The 12,456-nt window shown below is 48.4% G+C and overlaps 1 protein-coding gene and 1 long non-coding RNA gene across 4 annotated transcripts in view; one reads left to right on the forward strand and one right to left on the reverse strand.

Moving 5' to 3' along the window:
- Nucleotides 1-573: 573 nt before the first annotated feature.
- Nucleotides 574-4,944, reverse strand: LOC311607480. The gene is made up of 3 exons (XR_014782607.1): nucleotides 4,873-4,944; nucleotides 1,742-1,852; nucleotides 574-1,087 (listed from the first exon to the last, which is right to left on the reverse strand). It is a non-coding gene; the product is annotated as an uncharacterized lncRNA (long non-coding RNA).
- Nucleotides 4,683-12,456, forward strand: part of STK32B (serine/threonine kinase 32B) — a 239,854-nt gene continuing 232,080 nt past the window's right edge. The window contains exons 1-2 of one of the 3 annotated variants that reach the window (XM_084799204.1): nucleotides 4,756-5,276; nucleotides 6,025-6,097. Coding sequence is in view for 2 of the 3 variants with exons in the window: in XM_084799207.1 (XP_084655333.1) it covers nucleotides 5,225-5,276 (52 nt within the window). In the remaining variant the exon portion in view is untranslated. Of the gene's footprint in view, nucleotides 5,277-6,024; nucleotides 6,098-12,456 lie in introns of all 3 variants that reach the window. The other 2 variants (XM_084799207.1, XM_084799203.1) reach the window with 2 other exon arrangements.

Below are 12,456 nucleotides of genomic sequence, written 5' to 3' on the forward strand. Positions count from 1 at the left end.
AGAGATAGCCCCTTCTGAAGAGGAGATGGGGAGGGGTCAAGATGACAAAGAGACGGGGCAGGGAACAGCAGTAAGATCTTGTTATTGAGGCCATATGAAAGCATCATGCTTTGGGGTGGGGGGTCATTTCCCAATCCCAAACAGCAAGAAAAAGTTCCTCTGTTTTATATATGAAGAACTGACATAGAGGACTTAGTGTACACACACACACACACACACACACACACACACACACACACACACACACACACGTTTCCCCCTGTTCATGATACCCCCTTGAGCCTCTAAAATTCCCTATAAACCAGGCAGGAATACAGGGGAAACACACTCCATTGGATGTTGCCTTTGGCAGTTGGGAAACTCTTCCTTCCCTGCCTGGTTCACATCGCAGCTGTAGTCTTCCACAAACATGTAACTTGAGGGCACCATGGAGCTACGCTGCAAATCGTTTTAATGGAAGAATGAGCAGTTCAGATATTGCAGGGTTACTAAGTTCCAAACTATGAAAATACCTCCAGGGGAGTCTTGCAATGCCAAGACGCCAACAGTGGAAGCAATTTATAAACCCTTATGTTGACTGAGCATATACACACACAACATGCACCAGGATGTGCAGTGAAATTGTGTTTTGAAATGCAGAGTTCTTAATCACAGGGGATAGCCACCCATGCAAGGGAGATGAGTTTCAACCACAGGGCTGCCCATGCAGTTCCTGCTTTATCTCAGTGTGCCACAAACAGTCTTACCATTTTCTTTCTCTGTAAGGTACAATGCTGCCAAGCAGAGTGACTCAAACTGTAATGCCAGCAGACAGTATTTACTCTAGGAAACCAGACTTAAGTTTTAAATAAAATAGGCTTAACAAAAACAATAACAAGATCTGATCTAAGGGACTCTTAAAAAAATAATAATGGTTTGGCACAGAAGAGACCCTGCTCCAGGGAATAACATTAGCCTCCATGGTGAGATCAAGTTACAGAAAATTAAACATTATAGATCTAGGCATGGAGAGCACCAAAGGCAAGAGAGGCCAGTGGATCCGGGTTCACGTCCTCAGCAATAGCACAAGTGCTCATGAGACTGTATTCTGCAAATATAAGATACGAAAGAAAAGGTCTTATTGAGTGTCTGTCTTTGGGGCTGGAGAGTGATAGGAAAGCACACCCCTAGTTTCTTCTCTTTTCTTTTCTTCTTGAGGGCTTCTCCTAGACCTCCCCATGTACCCCCAAAGCCAGCAGGCTCAGGCCATGTATTGTAATGCATTCTATTTAATTTTATGTTCTGCATAGAGTTGAAACCGCACAAAATTGCATCAAGGCCAGAAGGACAAACTGGGGGCCTGCTTCATCAGGAGTACAGCTGGAGTCAAGTTCAGACTTCCTTTCCAGAGAGACTGATGGCACCCAGCACATGTGGGTTGTAGAAATGGCAAAGGTGTGATTCAGATTTACCAGGATTATGTGACCAATACCTTCCACCATGAAGATTTGTGGCTACGGTTTTTTGGGGACTCCATGTCAGCTGTCTTTGAGACTAGAGGTAACAGAGATTGGGTACCACTCACCAGCTAGCTCCCCTTATATTCCTGAAGACTTTTGGGTTGAACAGGAACCTCTTGGTTCCTAAGGGAAGCCCCATTCCAGTAAAAATGAAGAGAAGTCCACATGAGAGGCAGCTAAGAGCAGGCTGGGTAACAGAGGCAGCAGAGAATGGGGACTTGTATCCCCAAGCGAAGAAATACCTGGAGCCAGAGGCTAGAAGATGCCAGCTGTTGGAAGATGCATGGCACAGATGTTCCCACAGTTCCTTAGTAATAGTGAGGTGGGTATCTTGGCTTTGGACTTCTGGTCTCCTAAGGAACAAACATAAACCTGTTGTTGTTGTTGTTGTTGTTGTTGTTGTTGTTGTTGTTGTTGTTGTTGTTGTTCTTCTTCTTCTTCTTCTTCTTCTTCTTCTTCTTCTTCTTCTTTTTTTCTTTTCAAGTCAGGGCTTCTCTGTGTAGCCTTGGCTGTCCTAGAACTCACTCTATAGACCAGGCCAGGCGGGAACTCAGAGATCCACCTGCCTCTGCCTCCCAAGTGCTAAGATTTCTGTTCTTCTAAGCCATGAAGTTTGTGGGGACATTTAATGACTTTAATGGAATTAAGGACCAACCGTTCAACCCCAAGAACCTCCTTTCTTCATCTGAAAAAAATGGAGTCAATTGTACTACCTCTCTTATGTTCCACAGTAATTATAGCAGTAAAGCGCCACATACATCTTTTGAACCCAGGAGCAATGTTTGAAAGACTTTTCGAAACACCACGGTTTTCACTAATTGTTAACGTAAGAAAAACACTTAGAAAAAGCTTTAAGGGCTGAATTTATTTATAACTCTCAAAATAGCCACTATTCCATTCTGGGTCACTGCTCTGTCCTTTCAGCAAGTCTGATATACATGTTTGATTTCAGAATTTGAATTATTTCTTTCCTTAGCCTTTGATATCAGCTTGTTTTTCTTGTGCCACAGTCTCCCTCCATCTGAGTGATGAGAGCACAGGGGCCACCATGAGGGTTGGAGGGCTCAGCTCATGGGAAGCAATTAAGACCCAGAGTCTAGCACCCTGTATATAAGTGATAGGAGGAGGAGGAGGAGGAGGAGGAGGAGGAGGAGCAGGAGGAGGAAGAAGAGGAGGAGAAGGAGGAGGAGGAGGAAGAAGGGGAGGAAGGCGGTTGCTGTATGAGTGTCCCACCAGGATTTGGCACAGAGCTTGGCATATAATGCTAGATAAAGGAGCCATTCTTATTGACCTCTCAAGAAGGAACGTTTCTTCTCTGACTGTGGAAACTTCGCAATCAATCTTCCCGCCCCACCCCCCTGCCCATCTGCAATTCTTTCTGCCCTTCCAGGCCTACCTCAAGCCCCCTCTCTCCAAAGAAGCCCTCACTGATGCCAGGTGTGGACTTATGTCTCCCCTTGGCCCAGGATCACCTCCTATCATCAAAGCCTCCCACATGAAATCAAACCCCATCATAGTCAGCTGTGTTTTCAATTCTTGACCCAATATAAGTATTTAGAAAACATTGCCTGAACAATGCTGAGAGGAGAGGGAGCAGATGTTCAAAGCCACTAGGGACTCTCTGGCCTTTTGGGGAGGGGCAGGCAAGTGGCTCTGCTATCCCCGAGGATCCTGGGGTTCCTTCTAACAGCAAAAAAAAATCACAGCAATAGTCTTTGTTGGCGTGGTTATTACTTTCATATGCATATTAGTCAAGTATTCTGTGATAAGGCTTCAAAACAAACATCCTGGATCCAGCTGGCACACATCTCTCTTGCCTGAGCGTGCAGCTCTGCTTCTGGGGACACACGGGTTCCGGTCTGCACCTTGGGTACTTTCTTCTTGGAAGAGGTTGTCCAGGGCCAGCTCTTCTTGCATGGAGAGTGGGAATGAAAGGACACAAAGGTCATCTCTTGAGGCCTCTTTCAGAACTGACAGTCACCTCACATTCACAGGAGGTCGGGGAGATAAGGAAGAGCTATAAGGTGGTTGCGCACACAGCAATTCAGGGCTCAAGTCAACAGCACATGCTACGTCATGCTTTCAGTGTTCCAGAGATTAGCATCAATCCCCTTATAGTCCCCACTGTGAGCCCTGGGAGGGTAGATGTGTTATTAGCCCCATTGCACATACAGAGGAACTGAGGCCCAGAAGAGGCTATATGACCTATTCAAGTCCATCCCCTAGCATGGGGGTGGGGGTGGGGGGGGGGAGACTCTCGGCACTGTCTGCGTTTCTCCTCCTGACTCTTGAGGTATTTCCTGTGTCCTGCATTCAGCCCTGGGTGTGGTGTAACCTGGCCACACCATGAAGCTCATTGGCCCAAGGAAGAGTAGGTGGCTTATTTGTCAGGAATTTCCTGCCAGGCATTCTTGCTTCTTTTATACATATTATCAGACAAGCTTACAGCAACCCCGGGCATCACCCCATTCCACAGACGAGAAGCCCAGGAGTGGCACACAAATACCAGGTATGTAGCCTTCCAGATCGAGAACAATTGGACGTGAAGCAGTTATCAGTCTCACCCCCGCGCTCCTGAGAAATTAAGTTATGTTGGTCAAAAAGAAGGTGGGGTATCGAGCAGAGGCATGGAAATAGTCTAAGAAGACCCAGAAAAGAGCCATTGCCTTCCTAGTCCACACAGAGGTTCCCAGCGCCCAGCAGGTGGCAGGATGTGGCTAGAGATGCCCCGTCCCCAGGAAGCCTGGACCAGCAGCTTGCGCTACCAGGTAATGACAGCTTCCCAGGGAGTTCGTGGCACCCACTCTCTAGCTCTTACAAGTCTTGGGTCCTTGGGCATCTCTGTCTCTGGAGACCCCTCCTCCCTTCCACAGGCACTCCCCAGCTGCTACTGGAGTCCAGATCCAGACGAGAACCCCGCCCCTAAATCAGCCGCCAAGCCTCACAGTATGAGGGAATCTCGAAGACCCGGAGAGTCAATTGACCCGGAGAGTCAATTCCAAATAAACGGATGTTAAAAAAAAAAGTAAATTGTAGGCCTCAGTTTCTCGATGTACAAGGAGAGATTACATTAGACCTTGCTGGTCTGGGCTCTCCTTGCACTCATTAAACATCCCGGGAAACAAAGAAGCTTGTGGAGGAGCCAGTGGGTGACCGCAGTTCTGAGCCAACGCGAACTGTCAAAAACTGCGGGTGGGGAGTCCCAGGAATCCAGCAGCTCCAGGGAGGCCCCTTCCCTCGGAGTCCCCGCCCACCCGACTGTGAAACGGGGTGGTGGCTTATAACTCTTGACTGAGATCCGGGTCCACGCCCCCTCCTCCCCCTGCAAGCCCTCCCTCTCTTCCTTTCTCCCCTCTTCCTCCTTCGTCCTCACCGTCGTTGTGAGCTGCGCTGCATGGTGGTCTGCGCTGAGCGAGTCCCCAGGTTTCCATCCGTGTATTGTGCGTCATGGAGAGAGCAGGGTGAGAGCTCAGGGGGTGCCGTGACCACAGCTAGGGGACCCCCGGAGGAGGCGGTGGCCACACGGTCCCACTCCTGCGCTGCAATCGGGCCCCTTCACACAAGCTACAACCCTGGCTGGCTGCTCTCACCTCAGCTTGCATCCTGCATCCCTGGGCTCTCATCCCGCGCACGGCATCCCGCGAGCATCCTGCATCCTTTATTCCTGTGAAAATCCTGCATCTGACATCTGAGCGGAGAGGCCGGGCATGTAGTAGCTGCGGAATATGGGCGGGAACCACTCCCACAAGCTCCCAGTGTTTGACGAGAATGAAGAAGGTAAGAGCTTCCCTAACCGGAGCCTGCCACTCCCCACATCCCAGGGGCATCCCTTCCTTCTGCCACCCTTCACTGAGCGCCTGCTGAGTGCAGCGCAAGGATGGACACCAGGGTCTCTGCACTGGCCTGCCATCCTGCACTGGCTGTGCACCCGCCCAATGCTAAGCTTAGAGCTCCTACCTGGTCACCTCCTTGGCTCCAGTGCCCTGTAGAAGATCAGATCATGCTGAGCCCAGAGTTAGGACAGAAGACTGGAAGATGAAAAGGGGACTGAAGCTATTACTTGGGGGAGGCGGTGGGGGGTGCGTCACAGGGAACACCTTGTTTCACAGTAGAGTAGGGGGACGTTGCTCAGCATCCCAAGACTCTGAAGTGGCCTTCAGAGCTTGAGGTTGACAGAGGTGGCCTACTGGGTGAAACTGAACTCTCTCTCCCTTCTCTCTCTCTCTCTCTCTCTCTCTCTCTCTCTCTCTCTCTCTCTCTCTCTGTGTGTGTGTGTGTGTGTGTGTGTGTGTGTGAGAGAGAGAGAGAGAGAGAGAGAGAGAGAGAGAGAGAGAGAGAGAGAGAGAGAGAAAGAGAGAGAGAAGTGAGAGCCCCTCCTATTTGGGCTTATGTACAAGCATGCGTCTCTGTTCACTCAGAATGGCATAAGGAAACTTTTTGGCTAAAGTCAGTGGCTCGGAGGAAGGAGTTCTGCTTGGGGCCAGCTTCTTGGTGGGTAATGTTGTCAACTGTCCACCTTGTATAGGTGCCAGGTCTGGGGAGTCCTTGCAGCTAATGGTGGCAGAGCTTGGTATACTGGTATTTGGCTGAGCAGAGGTGTAAGTAGTTTTCTTCGCGTTTACTTTCATTTTTGAATGTCCTGGGACTCAACCCCTCTGAATTGTTTCCCCATCCCTGTGAAGGTTCCTAATCAGGTTGTTGGGAACTCAAGCATTAGTCACATGTGGGAAGTGCCTTACAGACACACGCATCAGTTGATAACCTTCTGTGTAATAATACATGCTGGCTTCTCTCTGCCCGTCTACTCCACTGTGGCCCAAGTTACAGTTCAGACATCCTGAGGCTTCTTTGGTGCCAGCCCCTGTGCTGGCCTTACTCCATCCTTCAAGATCCCAATGGAACAGGTGCTTTTCTTGTGACTGTTTTGTAGGAAGGAGGGATGGATAGATAGATGGATGGATAGATAGATAGATAGATAGATAGATGGATGGATGGATAGATAGATAGATAGATAGATAGATAGATAGATATAGATAGATAGAAGGGGGGCGGCACCAGTGATAGACTGTACCTGGCAGAGCTGGCTCTGAGGCTGGGCACTCTGAGCTCATCTCTTGAACAAGGTACAAGTTTGGTCCCTCAGATCACCATTTCTAGAACCACCAAGCCTATGAGTGGCCCTCTCAGAAGGGTGGGAGCCTACTTAGGCAGGCCAACAAGGTGGTCCTGCCTTGCAGGAGCCTGAGTCTGGTGGCTCGGAATGAACGTTCTTGGTGATAGGCAGGGAGAGTTCGCCACGGCCAGGGGTTGCTTAGAAGCCTCGGACTTCTTGGTCTTAGACTGAAGTGGACTAGTAGAATTCAGGGGGTGTCAGTTCAGAGATAGTGGGAACTCTCTATGTGCCAGAGGGAGTTAGGGCTTTTGTGTAGAGTTGTCCCTTTTTAGGGTTTCCTGGGTATAGCCTGGGTCAAGGTCATCCTACACATTTCTTAGCATCTCCCTGTCTTCTTAAAAGCACTTGATAAGTTGAATTTTACATTTACATATCAGTTTTCATCAGCAGAGTCTAAGAGAATCCTGGCATTAGTTCTCTGCTTTGAAGCACGCCTCTACAGGGGACACCTGCATTTCTTAACAATCAGCACTCAAATCATATCCAGTGTCTCCTCTGCCACAGTGAAATTTAAATTCACCTTAATCACATCCCCAAAGAGCTGTGTATTAGTATGTCTCTGTGTGGCAGATTATAGACTTCTAAATAAAATAACTCTTTGAATTAAATAAAAAGTTTCTTTATGCACTTAGCCTATTTCTATTTTTTTTAGTTTTATAATTAGTCTTATTTGACTTTGCCCTTTATCATTCCCACCTTATAAAAAATACCAAATATGGTCAGTAAAACCACTCCCCTACATAATGCCTATGTATTTTAATTTTGCAGATAAAGCACCCCTTTTTTGCATCCTTTATTCACAGAGGGGATTTGCCACCTTTGTGGCAATGGTTCTACCCATGCTTTAGTTTCCCTAAAATATTTACTGTAGCCAGTGTTTTAGATTTTCTGTCTTGGTTCCCCATTCAGATTCTACTGAACCTGGGTGAGCCACCTGTTTTGGCGAGGGCTGAAGAACAGGCCTGGGACTCTTCAGTCCAGTGGAGCACAGACACATGACTTTAAAGCCATTTCCACTTATTTCCTGGCCATCTTCCAGTTCATGTATTTCATATGTATTTACAGATCACCTTTCCCACGCCTCCTCCATGCTGGACGACAGAGGTGACAGCATGGTAGAAGGGCCCTAACGCTGGGAGAGCGTTTTCCTTTACACTTGAGACTTGCAGAAGTGGCAGCAATTTCCTGGGGGAAAGGCATTTCCAAGGATGGGGACATAATGTACAAAGGCAGTTGGTAAAGAGAAGGCACAGTTCATGTGGGGCTCTGGCAGGACTTTTGGTGCACCTGAGGGAGGTGAAGCTATAAGGTGCTACGAATGGCCCCTGAATGCCAGGCCAGCCTCAAAGGGCCCTGGGCCGTGTGGGGTGTGTGGAGTTAATCTTCCAGAAATTCTGGAGCTACTGGAGGGTTTTAGGCAGGGGATAATGTGGGTCACTGAACAAGCATGTTCCCTCAGGTGGATGAGGTGCTAACTCCTGAACAGGCCTGATTTTAAGGACTCAAATGCTAACGCACAGCAGGACATTTGCTGCCATTAACTGTTCTCCATTCTCATGGTGGGCATGGGGTTTCCTGTGTTCTGATCACAGCTGTCATGCTAACACCATCAGCGAGAAGCCCGAAAGAGTATGTTCATATCCCAGGAAGAATGGCTGTACCAAGAAATCGGCAGTGTGCTTTTCTTAGTGTGTTTACTGTGGTGGCATCTGAGGTAAGGTGGAAAATGGTACATTTTCCACCTGAGCCTCCTTGAGCAAATGACGTAAAACCAACAGGAAGTGTTTCTGCTGGAACTAACTGGCTTGGGCTACTTGGCCCCTTCTGTGTCTGCTTCAGCTCTGGTCCTGGCTAGCACTTAGATTAGCAGCCCGCCCTCCTGACTGCAGCCCTCATCTCCTCAGTGTCACCTGGGTTCAGCAGGCAGGGACATCCTGCTCTAGGAGGGCCACACTGCATCTGTTTATTTTCCCTCTGTCTCCCTCTCTCTGGTCCTAGGGGCAAGTCACATGAAGATTAGGATGAAAGCAAAGTCCTTGTAGATGTCCACTTGGACCTGCCCTCTGGGCTTTCACTCCTCTATTACCCCAGTCCACTTTGGCCTTGGACCATGTTTCCCTCTGCCACATCGCTCAGATCTTCATGAGGACTTAATTGACCTTCCTCTTTGTGGTGGCACTCTCTCTCCCTTCCTTGATTCATTTTCTTTCTACCAAACATCACTACCTACCATACTATGTACGTGATTATTTTTTTAATTGTCATCCGTGCTGGCTTTCAGTCACTGTGACAAATACACTTAGGCTGAATAACTAACTTATAAAGACAGTCTGTTTTAGTTCACAGTTGTTGAGGGTTTGGACCTTCATCACTTGGCTCTGTTGATTTTGGCCTGTGGTGGGGCAGCATCACGGTCATGGCAAAGGCATGTGGTTGGAGAGGTGACATCCAGGAGGTTAGAAAGAGACAGGAGGAAGCTAGCGTTACAGGATGCCTTCAAAGGCATGTCACCATGTCACTACTTCCTACATCTGAATCAAAATCCATTTACTCATTTCTTGAGAAAGGCCAATGAACTGAGGACAGATCGTGAGTTAAGCACAAAGACTTACTAGGTTAAGACAGCTGGACATTAGGAGGACATATCTTAGAGAACTTGGCAGCTGGTTGTCTTGTTACTTGTCTGTGATAAAATAGCCGACAAGCAACTTAATGGAGGAAGGGCTTATTCTGGCTCACAGTCTGAGGGGCCCAGTCATAGGAAGAAAGGCATGGCAGTGGTTCAGGAGGCTGCCAGTTGCATTGCATCAGCAGGTTAAGAAGCAGAGATTGAACAGGGTTGTTTCTATAAACCATAAAGCCCACCGTGTTATGACCCACTTCCTCTAGCAAGGCACCACCTCCAAAAGGCTCCATAGCTTTCCCAAATGGTGACACCAGCTGAGGACCGCGGGCTCGAAAGCACCAGACTGTAGGGGAACATTCCACATGTAGCCCTCAGCCCTGCTGATCTTACTCTTGAAGGTGATGGTGCATGTTGGGATAAGTCAAATTATACCACTATTTTAAATGAATGATGAGTGCTGGTCAGAGAGGCACAGGGACTTTATAGCAGAGAGTGGCAACATGTGTGGCTGCACCTTTATCAGGTCCTTTCTCCAAAGAGTTCTACCTCCTCTTGGTGGCACAGGTTGGTAACATATGAGCCTCTCGGGATATTTTTCATCCAAACCACAGTACTATGGGACTTCTACACCATTGCAAGTACAGTAAGAAGGAAACTGAAGGTTGGACTCATCAACAGTTAGAGCTCTGTTGCGATAGGAATGTCATGGGAATTTCAGTGACCCAAGGCCTGAAAGAATACCTGGGATAAAATTGAGATGCTACTAAACTGTGGACAAGTGAGTGAATGTCAGTCTCTTCGGCCACAGCTGGGTGCAGTTTCTCAGGTAGTCTGGAACCTTCCTTCATGTGTCTTCTGCTTTCCTCTGTAGGCTTTATGCTAGGACAGGCTTTCTTCTCATGGAACCCACCAGCCTCAATACTCTACATGGAGGACGGAGTGTGTATTGCTCAGATTGCTGAGGCGCCTCGGATTGGTTCCTATTGAGACTTGGACCATTTCTGTAAGCAGGGAGATATGAAGTCCTAATCAGCCAGCCCGGATTGCTCAGGCCTTGCTTGGATACTGAGTGGAGTCACCTCTACTTGAGGCACTTAGACTCTGGTGCATGTAGAAAAAAAAAATCCCGAGGAATACCAGAATATCAACAGGAACAGGGCAAGTGGATCCTGCCATGAATCCAAACAGTGTTCCAACAGCGATGACACCAATAGCCGCAACCAAACTTCAACCACCCTCTCCGGCTCCGTAACCAGGAAAGGGACACTGGTTTGGGACACTGTGACTAACCTCGTTCAGTTGTTAAGTCCCATGTTAGTCAACTCTCCACAACTGTTGCAAAGTAACTGAGGTAATAGGCTTCTAAATGAAAAAGTTTACTTTGGCTCCCAGATCTGCAGGTTTCTGCCCAGGATCAGGCAGCCCCGCCATTTCAGACCTGCAATGAAGCAGAGCACGTGAGGCATGTGGCAGAGCAACATTTAGGCTACAAAGCAAAAGCAAACAACAGAAGCCAAGGTAGAACTGTCCCCATTGAGGGCAAAACCCCAGTAGCTGGAAGACCCTCCTACCAGGACTCCATATCTTGGTATTTCCTCACTATGCTGGGGAGCATGAGTCTTTGGGGGAGCATTCAGCACCCTACAGCATCACAGACTCACTTTCTAAAGGACACTGGGATCTCTTTGAAGAGTGGCCATTGCTTCTTTTCTGCCATTGCACCTGCCGGGGCCAGGACAGGGTCATTGAAAAATATAGGGTAACCATGCCTGAATGTAGGCCGAAGACAGTCACTTACAGGGGTGGGGACAATTTTCTGTGTCCCTCTGGGTTCTGAAGCTACTGAGGCGTGAACACAGACATCACAGTTTTACTCTAAGAGTAAGTTTGTGTGGATTTCAGAGTGGAAAGGTCTTTCTGCTTCCCTTCCCAGGTTTCTACCTTGGAACAAACAGGCAGAGAATTGAGTGTGCCGAATGAATAGTATGCTGCGAGCATCTTGGCAGCTCCCAATCACAGTGTACGGGGAGCCCAGGAGACAGCCCCACTCCGCAAACACTGAGGTGCGCACAGCAGGCAGTCTGCAATGTTAAAACATTGCCAGCTCGCAGTGATTCCGGATGTCAATTTTTCCTTCTGTTGAAAGAGGCACGCCGCCCCTCCCCTCCCCCCACCCCCCATCCCCCCTCCCATTGCTGGGTAAGACACAATTTTTGCTTTAGGGGACAGCCGAAGAGAGTGAAGATGGCTCTTCCCTAGGGAGTGAATTTTGTGATGATAGAAGCAGGCTTGATCCACAGTTTTGAGGGAAGGGTTTAAAGGCATCGAGAGGAAAGGCAGTGGTGTTAGCGGGGGATTAACTGGCATCAGCTAGCACCAAACCTGCCATGTTCCTTTGAGAACCGGAAAGAACAGTATGCTGAGCACTACGTAGGTACTTAGAATTGAGGCTTTGAGCACTTGAAAGGTGGAGACAGAGAGACCTGCTCCTCAAAGGGACCTGGGGGCCTCCCATCTGACAGGGTGCCCTAGTCACAGTGGTAGTGAGGAAAAGTTTAGGACAGTAGCAGAGAATCAGTTACCTAAACTACCCAAGAAGGGAAGCTGGGGTCATTCTCAGGCAGGGTCAGCCCCAGCCGAGGAAAACGTGCCAGTCCGTGCTGTCCCCAACACCGGAAGCTTTATCCTTTGAACACTTGGCTTTTTGATCTTCCCGAGTGTCCTAACTCATTGGAGATTTTTGTCTTCTGTCTGATCTTACAGAGACACTCCATCAGTGAAGTCATTAAAGCAAATGGCCCACCTTACCAATGTGGGCTGTCACTACTTTGGATCAGCATCACATTCTTTCTTAAAAAACAAAACAAAACACTCATTTTATCTCTACTCCGTATGTGTCTGTGGGTGGGCGTGTGCATTCACTCGCAGTGTCATGTGAGTGCAGAAGTCCATAGAGGCTAGAAGAGAGCATCAGATCTCTTGGAGCTGGAGTTGCAGGTGGTTGTGAGCTCCCCGATGTGGGTGCTGGCATTCCGGAAGAGCAGCAAGCACTCTTAACCAGTGAGCCATCTCTCAAGCACCCCTTTTTTGTGTGTGCATGGAAAACCTTGAAAGTTCCGTGTCTCCTTAAAGTTATGAGGACCACAAGAGTAACTGGC

The sequence above is a fragment of the Acomys minous genome (genome assembly GCF_964271855.1).
Source record: "Acomys minous genome assembly, chromosome: 10".
NCBI lineage: Eukaryota > Metazoa > Chordata > Mammalia > Rodentia > Muridae > Acomys > Acomys minous.